Raw genomic sequence first — 26534 nt, forward strand, 5'->3', positions numbered from 1 at the left:
AAAATAAGTTTATCCTATGTTTCCCAACTATGCAGACACTCTATCTAGATCCAGGTGGCAGTTGCATGTCTTAATGTGTACGTGTGTTTACCAATTCATCAAGCTGTGCACTGTATATTATAGCTCAGTATATACAAACATACACACAATAATGAACAGAATCTTTTTTTAACATTTACTCTAGAAAGTTCTCACTTTTATGTATAGAGTAAGGCAATCATTTCCTTCTTCATTGCTATTGCATGAATCTATCATCCAAGGGATTCTTAACTTTTTTTATAAACATATGCTACTTAAAAAAAATGTTTCTTCTATAAACCCACAATGATGGACAGTAGCTGTTTTCCATCTGTTGCACAAGCAAAGACAACGTAAAAAGCACCAAGTAGTTTGGGTTTGTGCGTAAAATGGAGTTTAGGTCCCAGGCTTGGATAACTATGAACAGATTTTCACACATGAATGTTTGGTGGAACATTCTAAAGTTGTGCTGCACTTATAAGACATTTAGTATTCCTGGCTCCTGACTACAAAATGCCAGCTTGTACCCTCCCATTACTGTGGTAACAGAAAACTTCCCCCCACTTTTTCAAAGGGCCGCTAGGGGGCAGTACTGCCTCCAGTGAGAACCATGGTGTTCTTTTTCACCTTTCAGAATTTCCCTGGGAACAAGAACCTCATTCTCTTAATCTTGGACGGTCTAGTGCTGAACACAGTGCCTGACATGTAGAGTAGGTGCTTAATAAGTATGACAGACCAAGGCTATGATAAAGTATTCTATGGAGGCACAAAGGGAGGTGAAGTCAATCCAACAGGGGAATTGAAAGGAGAGTAAAAACTTCATAGATGTTGTAAGAGAGTTGCCTAGCCTAAGAGGATTTGGATGGCTGGGGGTGAGTGGGAATAGGAGGTGGGTGGTAGAGGATGTGTTATACCAAAACAAGAGAATAAATCAAGAAAGAAGAAAACACAGGAACCAGGAAACATGATCCAAAACAGAGAAGAAGTAAAGGAAATTCCCAGGATGATGAGGAAAGGAACAGACAGGATGAAAGCTTTGCAGCAGGCCTAGAGAGCAAACAGTCCAGATTATACTAGGAAGACAAAAGACTCCCAGAGGAATACCTCCAAGAAAAAAGGAAAGGGTTTTAAAATGGATTTGATGGATAACCATTTGATGGAAGTGTTTACTATACTGAGAGGAATGTTACAGTTCTATTGAAGTGTTTGGGAAAGAATTAGTGAAAGACACAACAGCAAACAAAGCAAACAGAAAAATAAAGCATTCTGAAGGGGGATGGGAAGATGTTCAAGAAAGAAAATATACTCATAGTATGATTACCTGACTCATTTGAAGAACATTTAACATAACAATATCAATGCTAAATACTAGTGATTATTTCTGACAAAAATGAGAGATTACAAGTAAAGCTGATGTGTGTAGATTATTCTTTTGAGAAACCTGGCTATGAAAAGGAGGAGAGTTTAGGGAAAAGAAACACAATGGCATGAAAGCTTTCCCTACTTGATCCTACGACAGCCCATTTCTGGTATTATGGGTTGTCATACATTGCCAATCAATCTTATGTAATAACTTTAGCAACTCTGTGAGGCAAGCAGATTTCATCAGCCTCCTTTTATATATAGGGAAAAAGAAGCTGTTGAGGGCTGAGAAATGTATCTGAACTGAATGAATAACTGAATAAACATTGAATAGAATTAGAACCCACAGCACATGCTCTTCTGTATTCTATACATAACTTTCCAAATTATCACTTTGCCAGGAATTATACTATACTCAGAAGAATGATCAAAAATTAGCTCCAATATAATGAAAATCTCTTGAAATAAAAATAAATTATGCCTGGTAAAGAATTAAAAGTAGAATAAGTCTAGAGTTAAATTTGTTTCAAATGTTAACATTACAGTACCATTTTCTTTCTTTTTAGTTAAGTGAATTAAATTCCTTTCTTTGAAAAATAAAGATCATCAATAATTTTAGGAATAAAACCAAACACACAAAGATTTTTTTCTTTGGCCGCACCGTGCGGTATGTGGGATCTTCATTTCCCACCCAGGGATCGAACCCACTGCCCCCACATTGGAAGCACAGAGTCTTAACCACTGGACTGGTTAACCACAGGGAGGTCCCAAAACACACAAAGATTAAAAAAAAAAAACAAGGGGGAGGGGAACACACAATTAAATATCACTAAACATGAAATGTCTGTAAATGTATCAAAAAAGCATTTATCAACATTAACATCTGCTTTGGAAATTTCAAAATATATAAACTTTTCAATCCCTCACTTAAGATTCCTGTTAATGAATTTTTCACTTTTTGTAACTAGTAAGAGCATACAGATACTCCTGATATACACCCATTTGACTTAAGAATGTCTCACATGCAGACAGCTAGTCCCTGCCATGCAGGAGATGGGGATGGGCTTCCTCCAGAAGCGTTCCCAATGGCTCTCTCCATAGCCTCAATGGGAACATCTTCATGGGACCACTGTTCATCCTCTCACCACAAACAAAGGTGTTTAGGAATCCCTCCTATTTAAACATCATGTAGTAAAACTAACGTGCATCTGAAATGTGATTCTCCTAATGTTTTTCATCCTAAATGTGCAGTATTGATATTTCAGCTACCCTGTAGGTTACGTAGATCTTTAAAGGGTAGCCTAGAAACTTATTCATTTATAATACCATTTGTAAATTGTTTTTCAGGGGGGAAATACAATTCAAATTCCAAAGCTCAGATTAAATATGAATGTCTGAAATGTAAGTGGGTGACTACCTGTAAATATTCCGGCAGTGGCTTAAGCAAGTCATTATTAGGAGAGAAGAGGAACAGCCTCTAAGTCCTCTGCTTGTAGGGTCAGCAAAAGAACTGGAACTATCATAAAGTCTACTACAGAGAAACTTAAAATAGCTCCTTGTCATCACTACATGTTTAGAGAAGGACAGGAAATAATTAAAAGGGAGTCTCATCGATAAACTTCAAATAACTTTTAAAAAATGACGATATGGAAGCAATGATTAGTTTTACTAATAGGATCACAAAACATTATAAGTGACAAATGAAAACTCATCCTATTAGTAGATAGTTAATTAAAAGATTGCTGCAAAGATATTAAAAAGTTTGCTCTTAAAAATGTGGAAGTTATGCACCCTTGAGTACACTGCCTTCCCTAGTCACTTGCTTTCTAAAACATAGGGAAATGAAAAAGTGGAAATGAAAGATTGAGTAATCAACCTTGTTTGGCTTTCAGGTCATTGCACTGACTAAACTAGGAAACATGAAATTCCAAAAGCCTGCACAAATTCAGAAATTCAGCAAAAAAGCATTAACTGAATGCTTCCTTTCTATTTCCACTGTATTTTATGAGCATGTATGAGCAAGCATGCATAACAGAGGATGTCTGGCTTGTACTAGTTTCTAAAGGGGTAACCAAAGGCATGAATAAGAACCATGAATTAAAAAGTACCATCCCTGGTGAAAATGAAACCAAAAACTAAGCAGTGACTTATGACTTTCTGGAAGATAACACTTTGCTACAATTTAAACACATCTGTTTAACATACCTGCTAGGTAGCAGGTATGTAATCCTCTGCAATCACTCCCACATGCACCTCACCAGCTCCTTCAATACTGAAGAGTTGCATCTGTCTTAAGCTACCACATACTTTCAAACTCCTAGCTTGTGTTACCTGGTCTCAGCCAAGTCTCTAACCTTATCCTGTAATGCTCTTTCCCTCTATTTCTTCCACCACAGCTTCAGTGGTCTCTTGTTCTATACTCAACCTCATTCTTAACTTAGGAACCTTGTTCTAGCTCTTCTCTCTAACTGAAAAGTTCTTCCTCTTGATTGTCACAAGGTAAATTCCTTCTTGCTGCTTCCTCAGAAAAGTGTTTCCCATCACCTAAACACACCACCGTAACACTGATTTTACTTATTTATTTTTCTATTTGTTGATACTTTTCTTCTCCCACTAGAACATAAGCTCCACAGAGCAAGGACCCTGTCTGTCTGTGTTGTTCACCATTACATCCTCCACAGTGAGAACAGTTCTGGCATAGAGTAGACATTCAATAAATATGCTGAATGGATGGGTGAATAATAATCAGGCAGTAAGTATTTACTGAGCATGATACTATATCATGCAAACGCAAAATAAAAAGCTCATGAAGCTTTCAGTTTTGTGAGAAACCATAAAGAAACACACAAATACATATCGTAACAAATGATATTAAGGAAATAAACAAGGGTTATGATAGAGAACTGGAGAGAGGCTATTTTAGTTAGGGTAGTTAGGGAAGATCCTCTGAGGAGGTAGTGTTTAAATGCGAAAGAAAAATTGAAAAGATGTCAACCTTAGAAGCCCTGGGGAAAATAAACTCACGCACTTATGGTTAATTAATCTATGACAAAGGAGGCAAGAATGTACAATGGATAAAAGACAGTCTCTTCAACAAGTGGTGCTGGGAAAACTGGACAGCTACATGTAAAAGAATGAAATTAGAACATTCTCTAACACCACACACAAAAGCAAACTCAAAATGGATTAAAGACCTAAACGTAAGACTGGATACTATAAAACTCCTAAAGGAAAACATAGGCAGAACACCCTTTAACAAAAATCACAGCAATGTTTTTTTTTGGATTTGTCTCCTAGAGTAATGGAAATAAAAACAAAAATAAACAAATGGGACCTAATTAAACTTAAAAGGCTTTGCACATCAAAGGAAACCATCAACAAAACAAAAATACAGCCTGTGGAACAGGAGGAAATACTTGCAAACTATGTGACCGACAGGGGATTAATTTCCAAAAATACACACACACCTCATACGGCTCAATATCAAAAACAAACAAAAAAACACCCAATCAAAAAATGAGCCCAGGGACTTCCCTGGTGGGACAGTGGTTAAGAATCCGCCTGCCAATGCAGGGGACACGGGTTCGAGCCCTGGTCCGGGAAGAGCCCACATGCTGCGGAGCAACTAAGCCCGTGCGCCGCAACTACTAAGCCTGCGCTCTAGAGCCTGTGAGCCACAACTACTGAAGCCCGCATGCCTAGAGCCCGTGCTCCGCAACAAGAGAGAAGCCACCGCGATGAGAAGCCCACGCACCGCAACAAAGAGTAGCCCCCGCTCGCCGCAACTAGAGAAAGCCAGCGAGCAGCAACGAAGACCCAATGCAGCCCAAAATAAATAAACGTATTTAAAAAAAAATGAGCAGAATACCTAAACAGACATTTCTCCAAAGATGGCATACAGATGGCCAACAGGCACATGAAAAGATGCTCAACATCACTATTTAAGAAAGGCAAATCAAAACAATAATGAGGTATCACCTCACACCAGTCAGAATGGCCATCATCAGAAAGTCTACAAATAATAAATGCTGGAGAGGGTGTGGAGAAAAGGGAACCCTCCTACACTGCTGGTGGGAATGTAAATTGGTGAAGCCACTATGGAGAACAGTATGGAGATTTCTTAAACAACTAAAAATAGAGCTACCAGCAATTCCACTCCTGGGCATTTATTTGGAGAAAACTATAATTTGAAAAGACACATGCACCCCAATGTCCATAGCAGCACTATTTATAATAGTCAAGACATGAAAACAACCTAAGTGTCTACTGACAGATAAATGGATAAAGAAGCTGTGGTATATATACACAATGGAATACTACTCAACCATAAAAAGAATGAAATAATGCCATTTGCAGCAACATGGATAGACCTAGAGATTATCATGCTAAGTGAAGTCAGACAGAGAAAGACAAATATCATATGATATTGCTTATATGTGGAATCTAAAAAAAATGATACAAATGAATTTATTTACAAAACAGAAATAGACTCACAGACATAGAAAACGAACTTATGGTTTCCAAAGGGGAAAGGATAGGAGGAATAAATCAGGAGTTTGGGATTAAAATATACACACTACTATATATAAAATACATAACCAATAAGGACCTACTGTATAGCACAGGGAACTCTATTCATTATCTTATAATAACCTACAATGGAAAAGAACCTAAAAAGGGATATATATAGATAGAGAGAGAGAGAGAGAGAGACCACTTTGCTATACGCCTGAAACTAACACAACATTGTAAATCAACTATATTTCAATAACAATTTAAAAAAAAAGAAGCATTGGGAAGAAGCATATGTGAAAGTGAGGTACTTTCAAAGAACTGAAAGATGGGGTCTAGGGCTACAGCAAAAAGTGCCTGAAATGAATTTAGAGGAGCCAGGTCATGTAAAGGAATGCTGAGAAGTTTGAAGTCTATTATATTTAAAATTGGAAGATTTTAGGATTTTAAGCAAAGGAATTAAAGTTGATTTGTGTTTTTAAGAGTATCCTAGATTTTTATTCAAGTTGGTCTTGGAAGTTCATAAACTCCCCACCTTTGTCCAAAACACCATTGGATAAATATAGAAAATTTAAAAAAACAAATCCCAAAGCATATATAAAGTAAACATTTCTTTGAACCAGAAAAACACAGACGAGAAAAAGCTGTAAGTCAGGCTGAAGTTGCAGATCCACTGGTAGGCAGATGGTAGGTAGGCAGTAAGTAACCAGGAATTTGCTTCCCACAAGATAAAAGGGGATCAAAGTGCTCCAGAGGGGCAGGAAATGGGGAGAGTCGACCTCATAATCAAACCAAGGGCTGAAATGGAGTTTTCCTACCCTGAAAAGGAGGCTGGAAAAAAAAAACCTGACATTAACCACTGAGAGGAGCTGCAGCATACTTAAAGCTACACTAGAAGTTGATGGGAAGAAGAAAATACCTCAAAGCCCAGGCCTACATTAAGCTGCCTGCTGACTTAGTGACTAGATCCACTATCTCCAATATTGCAGTGGAACAGGGGCCCCACAGTGTCAATTTAAGATATGGTTCTAGCCTGGGACTGTTCAAGGGCCAGACGGAAGGAAACCACAAAACTACTAGACAGGAAGAGGGGAAAGCAGCAATAAGAAAATAAGCACATGAAAAACTTAGTCAAGAAGCACTTGCTAAGCAAAATTCTTAAATACATGAAGAAATTACAACCATGAAAGACAGCCACTATAACCAATGTCAAGGAGAGGAACTTGCTGCAGATGGAATAAAAATAGAGCAATCTGAAAATGATTTTTAAAGGTTTAGGATCCTCCAATAGCTAAAGGAAATCATAACAGACATTACAGAAAAAAAATACGCTATGAAATAAAAACAAGAATACTACAAAAATAGAAAAAATGATAAAGAAGCGAAGTTGAATGATTAAGTTAAAGATTTTCTAGAAGATGGGAGTCCTCAGATTGAAAGTACACACAGAGATCTGAGTGGAAGATGAGAAGAAAAAGGAAGCAAGCAAAACAAAAAATCCACCCAAACCAAAAAAATATGTGTATGATCTATTTAAATAAAATTGTGTGTATATGTACAAAAACATAAAGAAATTACCAATAAGCAGCACAGAGTTGAACTATATGTTACATAGTTGAGTGAAAAAAAATAACGGAATATAATATATTGTATAATACTTATATATAAAAAATAAATAACTCAAAACTCCCTGTGCCTATCTGCCCACATACAAATGCACTGATATAAAGATCTAAAATTAGACATATCAAACAGTTACAGTAGTTATCTATTTGAAGGTGTGTGGTATCAGATAGACTTGGGAAGACAAGTATGGTGGACTTTCATTTTCTACTATATATACACCACTGATTATTTAAAAGTTTATATTAAGCTTACACTTATTAAGAGAACAAAACAAAAACTAATTATAAAAATATAAAACAGTTTAAAATAATAATGTTAGATCTATGGCAGTTGAATTGGAGGATTCTCCCATATACTTAGGTTAGAAGAGTCAGGTGTAGATAATCTGAATATATAAATCAATTTTCTGTAAAATAAATTATGCTCCCCAAATGTCTAGTACATATGTATTTCTATATGATTATATGAGAAGAGAAAAATGGATAAATGGATTCATACCAGATTAATGTTGGACATCTGAAGGAGCAGTAGATGGGAAAGGAGAAAGGAAGCCAAAAACAAAAAATAAAATGCTATACTTATTTTTTAATTTAAAAAGAACATGTATAATTATGTACTTATTTCATAAATATTTCCTGAGTGTGCTATGTCAGATAATGATCTTAGAGCTACGGAATACAAAAGTGGACAAAACAAAGTCCTTGGTGGGGGGGGAAGGGATGAAGACAATAAAATGAACAGAAATTACATAATGTCAGTAAGGAGTGGGGGAAATAAAGCAGGTTAAAGTGATAGAGCATGACTAAGTGGGTCAGTAGGGGATTTGACACAAATTGTCAGGGAAGACCTCTCTGATGAGGTAACACTTTGAACAGACAGCTGAATGAAGTTTCAGATAGGAATGGGGGAGCAGCAAGTGTGAAAGCCACAGGGCCACTGTGTGTTTGGCACATTCTTGGTGAAACAGAAAGAATGCTAGTGTAGCTGGAGCTCAGTAAACAAAGGTGAGAGTGGTAAGAAACCGGGGTCAGAGATGGAATAAGAGGAGCACTCAGGGACCAGGTCAGAGAGACCAAGGGAAGTATGATGGGGAGCCACTGGAGACTTTTAAGCAGGGAGTGACATAATCTGATTATGCTTTAAAAAGAATCCGCTGTGTGGCAAACTGAAATGGAAGGAGACCAGTGAGGAGACTACTGTAGCAGTCCCACTAGGAGAATACAGTGACAAGGACAACAGCAGTACAGATGGATTTGGTAGGAAGTAGTTGGATTCAGAATATATTTTCAAGGTAAAGGAAGCAAGATCTTCAGGTAGATTGAAGGTGTAGCCTCAAGCAATATATTATAATACTTGGTCACTGGTTATAAACATGTTAATAGTGATTATCTCTTGAGTACATGATTTTGTGTGATTTAAATTTGTTTCTTACGCTTTTAACACTTTTGGAATGTGAATGCATTTATACATAATCAAGAAAAAGCAATAAAGTTGCTTTCAACGTTTAAAAAAAAAAAGTGCACCTCAAGCACCATGCTACGTAAATAAACATCTAGCCACATTATGGTAAAACTGCAGAACATTAAGAATACAAAAAGAATTCTGAAAAATCAGGAGAGAAAAAATAGATTATCTATAAAAAAATGGCAATTAGGGCTTCCCTGGTGGCGCAGTGGTTGAGAGTCCGCCTGCCGATGCAGGGGACATGGGTTCGTGCCCCGGTCCAGGAAGATCCCACATGCCACAGAGCGGCTGGGACCGTGAGCCATGGCCGCTGAGCCTGCACGTCCAGAGCCTGTGCTCCGCGACGGGAGAGGCCACAGCAGTAAGAGGCCTGCGTATCACACAAAACAAAACAAAACAAAACAAAACAAAACAAAACAAAACAAAACTACAATGAGGTATCACCTCACACCGGCTGTAATGACCATCATCAAAAAATCTACAATAAATGCTGGAGAGGGTGTGGAGAAAAGGGAACCCTTCTGCACTGTTGGTGGGAATGTAAATTGATACAGCCACTATGGAGAACAGTATGGAGGTTCCTTAAAAAACTAAAAATAGAACTACCATATGACCCAGCAATCCCACTACTAGGCATATACCGAGAAAACCATAATTCAAAAGGACACATAGGGCTTCCCTGGTGGCGCAGGGTTAAGAATCTACCTGTCAATGCAGGGGACACGGGTTTGAGCCCTGGTCCAAGACACGGAACAACTAAGCCCATGCACCATAAATACTGAGCCTGCCCTCTAGAGTCCCTGATCCACAACTACTGAAGACTGTGTGCCTAGAGCCCGTGCTCCACAATAAGAGGCTACTGCAATGACAAGTCCACAGACCACAACGAAGAGTAGCCCCTGCTCACTGCAACTAGAGGAAGCCTGCATGCAGCAACGAAGACCCAACTTAAATAAAAATAAAAAAAAAAAAGGACACATGTACCCCAATGTTCATTGCAGCACTATTTACAATAGACAGGACACGGAAACAACCTAGATGTTCAACAACAGATGAATCGATAAGGAAGATGTGGTACATATGTACAATGGAATATTACTCAGCCATAAAAAGGAACAAAATTGGGTCATTTGCAGAGATGTGGACGGACCTACAATCTGTCATACAGAGTGGAATAAGCCAGAAAGAAAAAAACAAGTATCACATATTAATGCATATATGTGGAATCTAGAAAAATGGTACAGATGAACCTATCTGTAGGGCAGGAATAGAGACACAGATGTAGAGAACGGACATGGGGACACAGCAGGGGAAGGAGAGGGTGGGACGAATTGGGAGATCAGGTTTGACATAAATACACTACCATGTGTAAATACACTACCTGCTGTATAGCACCAGGAGCTCAGCTCTGTGTTCTGTGATTACCTAGATGGCGGAGGGCGGGGGGGGGGGGGGGAAGGGGGGGAGGGATGTCCAAGAGGGTGGGGATATAGGTAGACATATAGCTAATTCACTTCACTGTACAGCAGAAACTAACGTAACATTGTAAAGCAATTTTACTCCAATTAAAAAAAAAAAAGACAGAAAATAACAAGAGCTGATGAGGATGTAGAGGAACTGGAACCCTCGAACACTGCTGGTGGAAATGTGAAATGGGGCAGCCACTTTGGAAAACAGTTCAACAGTTCCTCTAAACACAGAGTTCCCATATGATCCAGCAATCCCATTCCTAGCTATATATACTCAAGAGAACTGTAAACATATGTCCACACAATAACTTGTACACAAATGTTCACAGCAGAATTATTCATAACAACCAAAAGTAGAAACAACTCAAGAATAGCTATATATTGATAAATGGATAAATAAAATATGATATGTCCATAAAATAGAATACTTGGCAAAAAAAAGAAATGAAATACTGATACATGCTACAACATGGACCTTGAAAACATGCTAATTCAAAGAAGCCATTCTTAAAGGATGACATATTACATGATTTAATTTATAAGAAATGTCTAGAATAGTCAAATCTGTAGAGATAGAAAGCAGATTAATGGTTGCCTAGGGCCAAGGGAGAGGGATGAGAGATTAGGGGGAGAATGTGGGGTTTCTTTTTGAAGTGATGAAAATGTTTAAAAATTAATTATAGTGATGGCTGTATAAAACCCTGTGAATACCGAGTTGCACACTTTAAATGGGTGAACGAGATAGTATATGAATTGTACCTCAATAAAGCCACTAGAAAAAAATAAGTGTCAAAGATAATGATGTAATATATTCCATATGGTAAATGAAAGTAAATAAAACAAAATTCAAGAGGATGAAATAAAAACTAAGAGTCTACCGCCCACAGACTTTTACTCAAAGTACCTAAGGAACCCATCAACAGAGTAGTAAACCTAGAAGGAAGCCATGACAGAGAGTTTGGAACATTTTGCTATAAATTTAATTAATCACTGAGTGCAAAAAAGTAGCAACTATTGAAGTGTTTTTTAACAAGAGAAGAACTAAAGTTCTAGACACAAACAAGAAGGAAAATTGGGGGAGGGGTGTGCTTATTCAGTGGGTAATGTGTAATAAAGTCCTTTTCTTGCCCAGGAGGGGACTTGAAATACTGTATAACTCCCGACTGTGTTAGATAATTTTAAAATTATAGTATGCTAAAATTTTACAGGTAACACTAAAGGAAAAGAAGCATAGCATATAGCTTCCAAACCAGAAAAAAGGAAAATAAGAGAATAAAGAAAAATCTATCAACAAGATAGATGGCAAAAAAGAAGGAAAATAGTAAAACTCCTATATTTGGAAACAAAAAAATATTCAGAGCTGAATTGTGAAAGTTCTACATGTCATGTCTCGAGGATATGGCTAAAGCAGGACTTAGAGATAAATCTAAATGTATCCTTAAACATATTTATTAAAAAATAAGACTGAAGTAAACTTAAGTGTTTAACTCAAGAAGCTAAAAATAACAGAGAAAACTCAAGAAAGCAGGAAGACCACACTAAAGATAAGATCAGAACTCAAGGAACCAGAAAAGTAAAAAAACAATAGAGAAACTCAGCAAAACTAAAAGCTGACTCTCTGCAAAGACCAATAAAAACAAAGAAATCTAGAGCAAGATATCAAGAAAAAAGAGAAAGCAAAAACAAACAACATTAAGAAATAAGCATATGTGGAACCAATTTTTTTTAATTACAAGCAACTACTACAAACAGTTTCATACCAACATATTGAACACATGGATGAAACAGACTGTTTTCCAAACAAATATTACCAAATTTGATTCAAGAAAAAATTAAAAACCTGAAGAAATCAATAACCATTAAGTATACTAAATCAGTTAAGTCAAACTTACCCCCATACATACCCCAGGCTCACACAGTTTTATACATGAACCTTACCAACTCTTGAAGGAACAAAAAACCTCCAACATTTAGAAACTGTTTTGTGAGGGCAGCATAACCTTGATGACAAAACTGGAAAGGGACAGTATGGTTTGTTTTTTTCATTGAAGTTCACCTGCTTTACTATTATTTTTTTCCTTATTAGAGTATAATTGCTCCACAATGTTGTGCCAGCTTCCACTGTACAATGAAGTGCATCAGCCATATGCATATCTATATCCCCGCTCTTGAACCTCCCACCCACCCCACCCTCCACCCTGCCCATCTAGGTCGTCACAGAGCACCGAGCTGAGCTTCCTGTGCTTTACAGCATGCTCAGGCCACCCATCTTTTTTACACATGGTAGTGTATACATGTCACTCCCAATCTCCCAACCCGTCCCACCCTCCCAGCCCCTCCCCACCATGTCCACACATCCATTCTCTACGTCTATGTCTCTATTCCTGCCCGTTCAGTATGTTTTAAAACACATGTTTATTTTTTGTGTGACTACAGATGCAAATATACTATAGGTTAATATACTAAATAAAATACAGGTATAGAGTATAAGTAAATTTAATTCAAGTGTATAAAAGAAAAAATATACTAATGAGTGTGGAGTTTTCTCTATGAATGCAAAGATAACCATCAGAAAAATCTGTCACTGTTAACTCACCATATTAACAGTTAGAGACAAAAAAGCATACGATCTAGGGGCACAAGGGAACTTCATGAGTGATGAAAAATTCTATATCTGAATTGTGGTCACAGTTACATAGTTGTATACATTTGTCAAAACTCAAACTGTATGCATAAAATTGATGTATTTTATTATATGTAAACTATACCTCAATAAAGTTGGTCAAACAAGTATATGATCTCAGTTGATGCAAAAGAAGTGTTCAATAAAATTAAACATTTATTCATAATTTTAAAATATCATGGTCACTGGGCTTCCCTGGTGGCGGAGTGGTTAAGAATCCGCCTGCCAATGCAGGGGACATGGGTTCGAGCCCTGATCTGGGAAGATCCCACATGCCATGGAGCAACTAAGTCCGTGCACCACAACTACTGAGCCTGCACTCTAGAGCCTGCGAGCCACAACCACTGTGCCTGCGTGCTGCAACTACTGAAGCCTGCTCACCTAGAGCCCGTGCTCCGCAACAAGAGAAGCCACCACAATGAGAAGCCCGCGCACCGTAACCAAGAGTAGCCCCTGCTCGCCACAATTAGAGAAAGCCCGCACAGCAACGAAGACCAAACGCAGCCAAAAATAAATAAATAAAATAAATTTTAAAAATATATATCTATCATGGCCACTATCATTACTAGTATTCAACATTACACTGGAGGTTGTTTTTTTTTCAGTTTTTGGGTTTTTTTCCTTAAAAATTTTTTTGTTGAAGTATAGTTGATTTATAATGCTGTGTTAGTTTCTGGGGTACTGCAAGCTGATTCAGTTATACATATATATATATATTCTTTTTCATATTCTTTTCCATTATGGTTTATTATAGGACGTTGAATATAGTTCCCTGTGCTATACATTAGGACCTTGTTGTTTATCTGTTTTATATGTAGTAGTTTGTATCTGCTAATCCCAAACTCCTGATTTATCCTTCCCGGACCCCCTAAATATTTATAATGGAGGCTCTAATCAATGTAATAATAAGACAAAAATAGAACATGTATAAAGTTAGGAAAAAGATAAAACCTAGCATTACTTGCAAATGATATGATTATCTACATTTTTAAAAATCTAGTTGAAATTAGATAATCCATTAGAACAAGAGTTCAGCAAATAAAAATCGACGGTATTCCTAAACACCAGGAATATTCAATTACAATGTGCAATCCCAAAATATTACTATTTACAATAGCTACAAAAAGGTATCTAGGAACAAATAAAAGATGTGTAAAACCTATGTGGAGAAATTTATAAAATACTGTTTTTTCCTTAAAACCATCTTTATTACATGTCTTTAAACACTTCTCTACATGCATTACAGAATATCTTATCAGATCCAGTCCCTTAAATAACACTGTTTTCAACATAGCAAGCAGGCAGCATTCTTATAAACATCTTTATTACATGTGTTTATAAAACACTATTGGAGGACATTTTGAAAAACCCAAAATGAGATATAATATGTTCACAAATGGGAAGACATATATTGTAAACGTGGCACTTCTCTCCAAATTTATCTATAAATTAAATGCAATCCCAATCAAATCCCAATAAGATTTTTCAAGCAATTTTACAAGTTGATCCTAACAATTCCTATGGAAGAGTAAAGGGCCAAAAACAGGCAACAAAATTTGGAAGAAATTGCAAGATATCAAGACTTCTTTTTAAACTACAGAAACTTAAAAAGTGTGGTAATGGTGCTGAGACAGCCAAGTCAACGAATAACGTTAAAAGAGAATCCAGAGGAATTCCCTGGTGGTCCAGTGGCTAAGACTCCACATTTTCACTGGCAAGGGCCAGGGTTCAATCCCTGGTCAGGGAACTAAGATCCCACAAGACGCGGGCCCAGAAAAAAAAAAAAAAGAAAAAGAGAGACAGAGCCCGGAAACAGACCCCCAAATACATGGAAACTTAGTATATTAGAGAGTGACATTACAAAGCAGTGGAAAAGAGATGGACTATTCAATAAATGATGCTAAGACAACTGGCTACCAGTACAGTAGAAATCAGATCCCTTCCTTATAAAATTTTTTTAAAAATTCAGTTGCATTCAAGACCTAAATATGATAATCAAAAGTCTATAAATAAAATAACAAAGGATCTTTTTTTTTTTTTAACAAAGGATCTTTATGTCATTTAGATAGACACTTAAAGGCACTGAAAGAGCATTTATAATGGAAAAACTCTGGTAAATCCGACTACATTAAAACTTATGTAAACATATATAAAATGTCATTATAAAGTTATAAGACAAGCCAAAAATTTAGAGCAAATATTTACAGTGCTCATAACCTAAATATCCATAATGTGTGTGTGCATGTACATTCATGTGCCTGTACATTCACGTGCCTGTGTATATGACTCTTAGAAATGAATAAGGAAAATTCAAATAACCCAACCAAAAAACGGGCAAAGAATATAAATAGGGAATTCAAGGATGCTCAACCTCACTTTAAATACTATCGCACGTCCATCAAATTGGCAGAAAAAAAAAAATACAGAAAACCTGACAGTAATAATTGTTGGCAAAATGTAGAGAAGCAAGAACTTTCAAACACTGCTGGTGGGACGGTAAACTGATACGACTCTTTTGGAGGGGTAGTAAAGCTCATATGTAATAAAGCTGAACAGAGACAAGCCCTGTGGACCTAGAAATTTTGCTTTCAGAAATCTACCCCACAAAATATGTGACATATTTACACTTTACAAGGATACAGGTATAAAAATATTCATTGTAATATTGTTTATAACAGCCAAAAAAAAAAAAAGAAACTAAGTGTCCCTCAGTAGAGGAATGGATTTACAGAGGTGTATTCATACTCAGGAATATTATTTAGAAACTAAATGAATAGAGAGATATGTGTGTATAAAATATTGAGGGGGGAAAATAAGTTGCAGAATGATATGACTGGTATGATACAATATATGTAAAATTTTAAAACAAATGCCATACATTGTTTATGGATACATTGATGAAGTATCAATAAAAGCATAAAAACATGGATAGGAACGTCCACTAACCTTGACGATGGTGGTTACTTCTGAAGTAAGAGGGAGTGGAATGGGATGGTGAAGGGTACAAAGAAAGTTTCAACTGTATCCATATCTTTTAATTCCTAAGAAGGTCTGACCCAAGTTTGGCAAATTTGAATAGCCCTTAAAAATAAGTGGTAAATACAAAGATGTTCATTACGTATACTCCATGTTTTCTATATGTTTGAAATTTTCAAAGAATTTTTTAAAAAATCAACTCTGCTTGAGGTGCATGCAATGGATTGGAAGAGAATAAGAGTGAAACAGAAGACCTTCAGTAAAGCACGTCTACAAATCCTGGCTAGAGTGATGGTGACCTAGATTAGAGGTGATAATAGAGAGGTGAAGAGAAGTGGATGAATGTGAGATTATATTTCAAAGGAATAATTTGTAGGACTTATTGATGGATTGTAGATGAGGAGTTCAGGAGAGGAAAGAATCAAAGTTGACTTCTCACTAAAGCAGTACGTAGGAGAAGGTGCTGTTTACTCGGATGGAGAAAACCAGGAAAGGAATCAGTTGGAGAGCATGAAAGAATCCTGTTTTATGTTTATCTCTTATTTCTACTCAGACATAAGCTCTTTACGGGGAGAATCTTTTTTATCTCCATATCCCCCAGAGTTCCCCCTGGGAACTGAGGCTTGAAGTCAAGTGACTTGCCCAAGGACATCCAGCTAATAAAACAATAAGTTAATTTTGCTGTGCTTAAAGAGCTGCTGCTATTCTAAGCTTATAAACATTATGAAAATGTATAATGACAAAAATCTCAAAATTTATCCAAAAGATAGATTCTAATTATTTGCTTAACTGTTAAGTCAGAATCACATGACAAAGATGATTTTTCCACTAATACTACATAACTGGAATGGTAGGAAGAAAATCACGTAGACTGTCAAAGGATCATTTAAATAAACCTGTTTTCCCTCCTAAGATAAAAAGGTTAACCAAGTTTCTTTGGAGAATTAACTATAGTTAAAAAGTAATACTTGAGTATACTGTGACAACACATTTTTCAATTATTATTTTTTTGTTGTTCAAAACCAAAACAAGTATATGTCAACCACTGCATTTTGGCAACTAATCCTTTTTAGTGAACCATGACAATTAAGTGTTAGGTCCTAGGTCAATTTTTATTATCAAATACAGTGAGTGCTGTGATTTTAACCAATTTCAGAGTATCTTTACTTCCCCCTCTCAGTTTATCCCATTGGCTTGGGACACTTACGAAGGGCAAGGGGACATGTTAGAAAGTAAATCAGAATTCAACAAGGGTGAGGTACTCAAAGCCATGTGTATAGAAATCCCATACAAATAAATGAAGGTCTTAACTGTTTTACTGATATTTCAGAAATGGTACTTTTGAGCACCAAAGGCAAATTTCAAAAGGTCTCAAGAAAACTGCTAGAAATTTTTAAATGTGAGAATACAGTCATTTAAAAATACATATGATCCACATTTTTAGCAAAGTCAGTTCTATTGCTGGATTTACAAAATTGGTATAAATTTTATTTCTTTGTGATTTAGAGGATGCACCTAAGTGGAAACAGAATTGAGTTCAAAGGCATAACAAGTGTATGTATCTCTTCTTAAGTTCAACATTATATTTTTGTTGGATTTTATTCTGTGAATAATGAGAAACCAGTGATGGTTATCACACTAAGGAGAGACACCATGAGCGCTTTAATAGTATAACTTTGGCTGTAATGCAAAGAATGGATGGTTTAATAGCATTAGAGATGGGAGGATATTATAACAGAAGTTAGAGATTGACAAGGTGTTATAATAGTCTAGGTCAGGAGAGTGCTTAATAAAAGTCCAGATTCCTGGGTCCTAGCCCTGGAGATTCTGAGTTGGAAGGTTTAGACCAAGTTCTTATAATCCTAAGTGAAAAAAAGAGTTAAACACTGATGACTGGTAGTGAGTTAGAGCATCAAAGGGAAGATACCCTTGATGCTGAAACCTTTAAAAGAGTATCAGGAACTCCTGAAAATTACAAGCTCATGCTTAACTTTTACCATAAACACTGACTCACCTGGATCAGGGTCATGTTTTAGGTCCAGTGAATGTACAACAGGGTGGTATTGCTTCTAAACATAAAATAAATTAAAATAGATTTAATGTAACAACTTAGTGCCTCATACAAACATTTTCTTCAGTTTATATAAGCAAATATATTATTAGTCAGTAGTACCATTCTTTTGCTAAAAAAACAAAAACAAACAAAAAACCCCAAAATTAGATCCTGAAAATCTGTAGGAAAGGGAGGAGAAAAGAAAAGATCAAACTAAGACTGAATTATACCTTTTATAGTATTGCCACCTACTGCATACACTAAGATATAGCACCATAAAAAAGCATAAGAGGGAATTCCCTGGTGGTCCAGTGGTTAGGACTCCACGCTTTTGTTGCTGAGGGTCAGGGTTCAATCCCTGGTCAAGGAACTAAAGTGCAGCCAAAAAAAAAACCCAGGAAAAACAAAAAGCATAAGAAAAGCAATCAAGCAAATTAGAGGCATAGAGATGGAATCTTGTGTTTATAAAGTACAAGGTAGTTTTCAAATTATGAATGGACTGTTTTTCAAAAGTTCATTTTAAGAAGTGTTTAGAACTCAAAACTCATATTCCCACAGAAACTGTTTTAAAAAGTGGCCAGAAAAAAAAAAAAAAAACGTGGCCAGGCCACTACCATATCAGCACACTAATGCCTACCTACGTATCCTGTGATACACTGGGACTGCAATAGCAGAACTATAAAAACGGGATCCAAAATTCAGGCAAAAAGAAAGAGAAGAATGTCTCTCCTTTCTCTTGCCCAAAGTAGCAGAAGCCAAAAAGTTTTTGTTACTGTTGTTGTTGTTTGTTTGTTTTTTAAAAAAGCTGTCTTTAGTATCCTTACCCCATCCATTTTGCATCAATTTTAAACTTCCACAGCAGTACCCCACCTAGGCCGGCCAACTTCCTTTCTTTTATGCAATACTGATTACTAGGTTTGGGTGGGGGAGGAAGGGTAGTAATAGAGAGGGAGATGCTGGAAAATAAATACATTTTGAATGTTTTTCCCGAGGAAACTTTAAAAGTGGATGAGGCAAAGGAAGTGGGGCATTTCTTGGAGGACTGACTTCTATGGAAGAAAAAAATGAAAAATTTTGCTTATAATTATTTTTTTCTCACAGAATGATAACTAAAATGTTTTAGAGAAAGTACCTGTCTTCACTCTCTAAAACAATTCCTGAAAGGAAAGCAACTAGAAAATTTATATGTGAAAGTATGCTAATTTCAAAAACTAATGACAAAAAGCAAAGCACAATCGAAAGCAACATGTATGTCTCACTCCACAGGCAATGCCATTCCCAGCAAACCTACTTCCACCTCATCATGATTTTTGGAACAAAACAAATTATACACAATTCATAAAGCAAATTTTGTTGTTAAAAAACAGGTAGTCAATCTTCATCATCGATTTAACTAAAGAGTCTTCCAAAATACATAAACATATACAAATAATGTGCCAAACACAAATGACGGATAGAAGGAAAAGGCTTAAAAAATACATTTCTTTTTCCCGCCTGGTCTCAGAATTAAGTCACTGTCAGTCTTCTATCTTCAAATTCTATTTTATTTTATCATCAGCTGTATTCAAAACCTAGTGTGACTCTGAAGGAGACAAACAGTAGCAACTGAGGCAGGAAAGACAAAGAAAACAAAATGTCACTTACCTCCACTTGGATCTCATACTTTAATTTTTTTACTGTAGTAAAATAGACATTACATAAAATTTACTATTTTAAAGGTAAATCATCTTACCAGAATTTCTTGTTTTGCTTTTATGATTTTGATGACACATTCAAGGATCTTTCTGGGATACTGCTTACGTTTTGTGGCTATATCGACTATGATTTCATCAAACTGGTCTTCAAGGACTTTGATATCAGAATCTATTTCGAGGGAAAAATAATATCAAAAAATTCCTTAAACACATTTTTTAATATTCTATATGAAAATGTAACATAATAAACTAAATTTAGAAAACACAAAATTTAAGGAAAACAAATATGGCAAGTTAATGGATGCTCCACTTTGGTAACTGATTCATTTATTCATTGAACAGTCGATTACTTACTGAGCCCCTATGGGAAGCCAAGCCTAAATCAGAGAAATACAAAGATGAACAGAACATAATCCCTGTTCTCTAAGAGCTCACGGTTCACTGGAAGAAACAGACATACAACTGCAAAACAACTGAATAAATACAGTAGAGGTATGAACAAAATGCTACCTGGACAAAGAACAGTGGAACACTAACTCTGCCTTGGGAATTTAAGACTTTAAAGAGAAAATAACATTTGATTTGGAACTTGAAATATAAGTGTAAATCCACTGCATAAAAAAAGGTAGGGAAAAAAATAATAGGGAGATGCATTTGAGGCAGAGAAAACAGTATCTGCAAGATCAAAGAGTCTTTAGGAAACAGAAAAAGATCTAAATGGCTGCAGGTTAAAGTATAAGGAAAAAAGGATGATAATATATAGAAGAGCCACACTGTAAAGAACATTTAACATCAGGGATGCTAATAAGTTTTGACTGTGTCATGTGGTGAACCAAAGCAGTGACAATAGCAGTGAGTGGAGTAGCTAGATTTGAATCAGGTACAACTGGATAAATGGCAGGAAAACATAAAAGATATGGTGACTTTAGAGTTTCTTTGATTTGGCTAAAGCTATCTTGTCAGTTCCTTTCCTATGTTTTAAAGTACAGTTGACCCTTGCACAACGTGGAGGTTAGGGACACCAACCATCCTTGCCGTCAAAAATCCAAGCGTAACTTTATAGTTTGCCCTCTGTGGAAACTTCAGAGTTTCCACATCTGTGGATTCAACCAACTACAAATGGTGTCGTACTGTATTTGGTGAAAAAAATCCCTGTATGAGTGGACTCTTGCAGTTCAAACCTGAGCTGCTCAAGAGTCAAATGTACTGATTCTCAAACTCTGAAAGAATGAATAATCACCTGGGGAACTTGTCAGAAGTGCAGACATATTTTTTTACTTTTTAAAAAACAGCTTTATTGAGGTATATCTGTCATACAGTGAGCTGCACATATTTAAAGTATACAATTTGATAAGTTTTGACATATGTGTATACCCTTGAAACCACCACTACAGTCAAGATAATGAACACAATCATCACCCCTAAGTTTCCTAATGCTCCCTTGTAATCTCTCCCTCCTGCTCCTCCCAAACTGCTCTCTATCCCCAGGCAATCACCGATCAAATTTTTGTCACTATATTCTAGTTTTCATTTCCTAGAATTTTATATAAATGAAATCACACAGTACATACTCTTTGGTAAGGAGAAGTGCAGAAATTTTGATTCCTAGTAGAGTTCTCTGGAATGGGGCCCAGAAATTAAGCACCCCAGATAAAATGAATGCAGGGGATACATCAACTTTATTTTGAAAATCACTTTAAAAAGTAGCAAATATTAAAAAAAAAAAAAAGTAGCAAATATTAAGTAGCTAAAAATACTAAAGAGGTAGGTCCTCAGCTTAACTGGTCTTACGTCATTTGTGTTCTGCTATGTCAAAGTCTATCATAGAAATAGATCTATTTATTTTATTGAGTAGAGCTTCATTAGGGAGAAGTCTGAAACATGTTACATATTTTGAGAACATTTTGAGACACTGCTGACATACATCAGCATAAACATATATATCATAAAGATTAATGAGGTATATATCATGTATGGCCTTGCATTCGAGAAAATAATATTCACCAAGTCCAATTAAATTACTTCTTCTGAGAGTATTATAAAATATAGTCATTTCTTACTTTGAATACTCATTTAAATGAGCAGTCTTCCCTATATTTTAATTTATTTAAAAAGTTCAATCACTAGCCTGAAAGGAATATTGTAACTATTTCACAATCAGTCTAAAAAAACAAGTCTCCCAGCTAAATCTTCCATGTAGAGAAGAAAACGGTTTCTTAGCGCCACCTAATGATAAAGCTACAAAACTGAAATATATAAATTTGAGCAGGGAAGAATTTGTCATTAATCTAACAAATATGTACTGTGTGCCAAGTCAAGTATTGAAAACATAGTGATGAGAAAAAAATATATAATCCCTGCTCTCAAGAACTTATCTTTTAATTCTTAAATGTGTCAGGTCCAGCCTTCTGAATTCAATTCCTTTCAGGGTAGAGGGGCAAGGAGAAAGTTGGTTTCATTTGTACATTCATTCATTCTTTATTCATTCACTCATTTGCACAATGATCTCAATGAACAAAACAGACAAAAACCTCTGCCCTTGTGAAGCTTACTTATTGATTCTATGTATCAGATCAGACACAGATCCTATTAATTCTACCTGCTAACATCTCTTGAACCCGTCCTCTTCTCTCCTTTCTTAGGGTAAGTCTTCACCACCTTTTGGTATATTACTGCAATAACGTCCTAAGGTCTTAGAGGTTCTCCCTGGAATTTCTCCCTTCTCCAATCTGCCCCCACACAGCCAGCAGTTAGCTTTCTAAAACACAAGCCTTTTCTTGTTATAGTAGTGCACTCTTATCTGTGGTTTCATTTTCTGCAGTTTCAGTTACCCATGGTCAACCGTGGTCTGAAAATATTACATGGAAAATTTATAAGTTTTAAATTGTGCACCATTCTGAGTGGCATGATGAAATCTCGCAACATCCTGCTCTGTCCCACCCAGGACATGAATCATCCCTTTGTCCAGTGTATCCTGCCCATTAGTGACTTGGTAGCCATTGCTGCAGTATCGTGGTGCTTGTTTTCAAGTAACCCTTATTTTATTGATACTTAATAATGGGCCCAAAGCACAAGAGTAGTGATGCTGGCAATTCAAATATGGCAAAGAGAAGCTGTGCTTCCGTTAAATGAAAAGGTGAAAGTTCACAACTTAATAAAGGAAAAAAATTTTATGCTGAAGTTGCTAAGATTGACAGTAAGAATAGATCTTCTATCCATGAAATTGTGAAGAAGGAAAAAGAAATCTGTACTAGCTTTGTTGTCGTACCTCAAACTGCAAAAGTTACAGCCATATTGCATGATACGTCCTTAGTTAAGATGGAAAAGGCATTAAATTTGTACAATAAGATATTCTGAGAATGAGGGAGAGAGATCATATTCACATAACTTGCATTATAGTGTATTATTATAATTGTTCTATTTTATTATTAGTTATAGCTGTTAATCTCTTGCTGTGCCTGATTTCTAAATTAAACTCTATCATAGATATATATAGGATGGATAAACAACAAGGTCGTACTGTATAGCACTGGGAACTGTATTCAATATCCTGTGACAAACCATAATGGAAAAGAATATGAAAAAGAATATACATATATGTATAACTGAGTCACTTTGCTGTACAGAAAAAATTAACACAACATTGTAAATCAACTACAATAAAATTTTTTAAAAAATAGTAGATATAGGGTTTGGTAGTATCTGAGATTTCAGGCATCCACTGGGCGTCCTGGAACCCATCCCCCTCAGATAAGAAGGGACTACTGTAATTTTACTTTAAAAACCTTCACCAGCTTCCTATTACCTGCAGGATAAAGTGCAGATTCCTCAGCATATCCTACAGGGTTTCTTGTGATCTGGTCCCAACTTATCTTTCTGGCCACATCTGTCATTAGTATTCCCAATTCACTGCTGACATTTTGCAAACATATCACTCCTTTGTGCCTTTGCATATGCTTTTCTCTTTGCTTCAAATGTCCTTCTTACCTCCTTTCTGTCTAGCACACGCTTACTTATTAAATGCATTTCCTTTAACAACAACCTACTCTGCTACATCTTCTCCTACTTCCTGAAGAGTAATAGTGATTCTTTGTCTATTTCCTTCCCTTAATGATGAGTTCCTAAATGGTAAGAACCGTATCTTTTCATCTATTTCCTGGAATTTGGCAGTGTCTGGCATTTATCAAGTGCCCATGAAAGAAGGTAAAAATGTAGTATTCTCAACTATTTCCCCTCAGAGTTATAAGGGGGGAAAGGGATAGAGAATATCCACACTTCAGAGCCATCTACCCAGGCTGCCAACCTGTCAGAAAATACATGGTAATCTATAAACTGATGAATCATATTGCTGAAGGCAGTCTGGACCAATCAATAAAGCGATTCCAAAGTGAACTTCAAAGAACAAGAGTCAGTTGAACACACAGTAGAAGCTGTGTAGTTTGAAAATACTCCGAGGTGATTATGATACACTGCCCCTCCCCCACTAACTGTCAATCACTCTGATAATATTTAGAAAATCTGATGTTATTTTTTCCATTTTAATATATAAACCGGAAAGTGAACTTTGGTGACTTTGAAGAGACAACTATAATAATGCCGAGGATTAAACAGTGAAGTCTTCTGGGCAAAGAATTATCTTAATGTTGAGGAGAAAAATTATAGCCATGGAGAATGACTTGATGGGCTTGGAATAAGCTCAAGGGTATAAGTGGTTAAGCTGAACAGCTAGCACTGATATCAATCTATGCTGGTCAAATCTCCATACTATTACTATGGGGACCAACAAGACACTCCAGTCCTCTTATCGGGGCAGCCCTTCTCCTGGACATTGCTGGAGAGTTCTGCCTCTCTTCCCACACTGATCACTCTTTTTCTACTACATTTTTTCCTTCCTACACTAACCATTTTCTTTCTATTAAAACTTTTTCTTTAGATATGTCAACATCATTAGTTAGGGTACAATCTAGTCTGCTCTACACCAGGAAAATATTCTGTTTTATCAAGGAGGTTTCTACAAATACTGACCTCATCCTTTACATGGTACTTTTATAGTTTAACTTCACATTTCTAAGAGTACTTCACTATCTACTCAAAGGATCACTTGTAAAAATACAACTTGATTTATAAAGTATTAAGCATAGGGATTCTCTGGACCTGTTTCTTCATCTGGGGATAGTTCTACAGTATTTTCCAATAAGCTATTGACAAGGGTACTTTTGAAGTTTAATCAGATGAAAGTCTTGTTGGGAATGCCAGATAGTATATATATCAATATAAAGGATCACAGTAACCACTACCGTGTTTGCCTCAGCTTATGACCTCAATAGTCTTCTAGATTACTTTTCTCTTTTTTCCAGCAAAGGAACTCTTCCACTAAAGGAATTTTAAAAGAAGTGACACTGAAAATGGGGATTAAGAATTAGCACTCAAAATAAAACTAGAGGGAATTCCCTGGGGGTCCAGTGGTTAGGACTCCGCACAGGTTTGATCCCTGGTTGGGGAACTAAGACCCTGCAAGCCTCGCAGCACGACCAAAAATAAAATAAAATTAAATTAAATTAATAAATAAAACTAGCCACAAAAATAACTCAGAAATGAATGACAGAGGGACGAAGCGAAATCACATACCCATAAAGTAATTGTCTGAAGCTTCCTGCCATGCTTGCCCATTAATGCTGACATTCTCTTGCACAGCTGATTCAAAAGTCTGCAATAAAGTCACAATAGTCAAGTCACTGAAAGTAACTTTAAATACTGAATTCAAACATTTTGGCAAAATAACAATTTCAGATTTGTGATAGAGAATATTAAAAAAAGTAGCAGGGACTTCCCTGGTGGCGCAGTGGTTAAGAATCCACCTGCCAATGCAGGGGACAAGGGTTCAAGCCCTGGTTCAGGAAGATCCCACATGCCTCGGAGCAACTAAGCCCCCGCGCCACAACTACTGAGCCTGCACTCTAGAGTCCGCGTGCCGCAACTACTGAAGCCTGCTCACCTAGAGCCTGTGCTCTGCAACAAGAGAAGCCACCGCAACGAAAAGCCTGCACACTGCAACGAAGAGCAGCCCCACTCGCCACAACTAGAGAAAACCCGCACGCAGCAACAAAGACCCAACACAGTCAAAAATAAATACATAAAATTTTTTTAAAAAAAGAATGTATATATAACTGAACCACTGCTGTACAGTAGAAATTAACACATTGTAAATCAACTATACTTCAATAAAATAAATTTAAAAATAACTATCACAAAAAAAGACTGTGATAATACTATATATTATGTGGTTTTAGATACAGAGATGTCAACATAATTAAAGCCTCTGCCTTTTATCTGTTCTCTTAATTAAAGTAAAACACAAGTTAATTCCCTTGGTAGTTTAAGTCTTCACACCTTTTATCTTCTAATCCACTTTCTCATCCATTAAATAAGGTATAATAAGTTAAGCCAAGTTCCTTTTTTTTGTAAGATAATTAAATGTTCTAAGCAGCTTAGCACTTCCTAGAAAGGGGTAAACTCTAAGATCATTACACAACAAAACAGTCTTCTCCCAAGAAACTACTAAAAATGTCCTCAGGTATGTCTCTATTCTTCCCTTGCTTGCGAGGAGAGAATGATGTAAGAGCCAGTGTACACAACACTGGAATACAGAATCACAACCCAGGGAGTGTTCCTTCATT

At 36.3% G+C, this 26534-nt stretch overlaps 1 protein-coding gene across 1 annotated transcript in view; it reads right to left on the reverse strand.

Moving 5' to 3' along the window:
* The window catches only part of NSL1 (NSL1 component of MIS12 kinetochore complex), a 37266-nt gene that overhangs the window by 9591 nt on the left and 1141 nt on the right, over positions 1-26534 (reverse strand). Inside the window, exons 2-4 of the mRNA XM_060131202.1 lie at positions 25486-25564; positions 19896-20026; positions 18125-18179 (exon numbers count right to left, since the gene is read on the reverse strand). Coding sequence (XP_059987185.1) covers positions 18125-18179; positions 19896-20026; positions 25486-25564 — 265 coding nt within the window. The remainder of the gene's footprint in view (positions 1-18124; positions 18180-19895; positions 20027-25485; positions 25565-26534) is intronic.

The sequence above is a fragment of the Lagenorhynchus albirostris genome, chromosome 2 (assembly GCF_949774975.1).
Source record: "Lagenorhynchus albirostris chromosome 2, mLagAlb1.1, whole genome shotgun sequence".
NCBI classification, from domain to species: Eukaryota; Metazoa; Chordata; class Mammalia; order Artiodactyla; family Delphinidae; genus Lagenorhynchus; species Lagenorhynchus albirostris.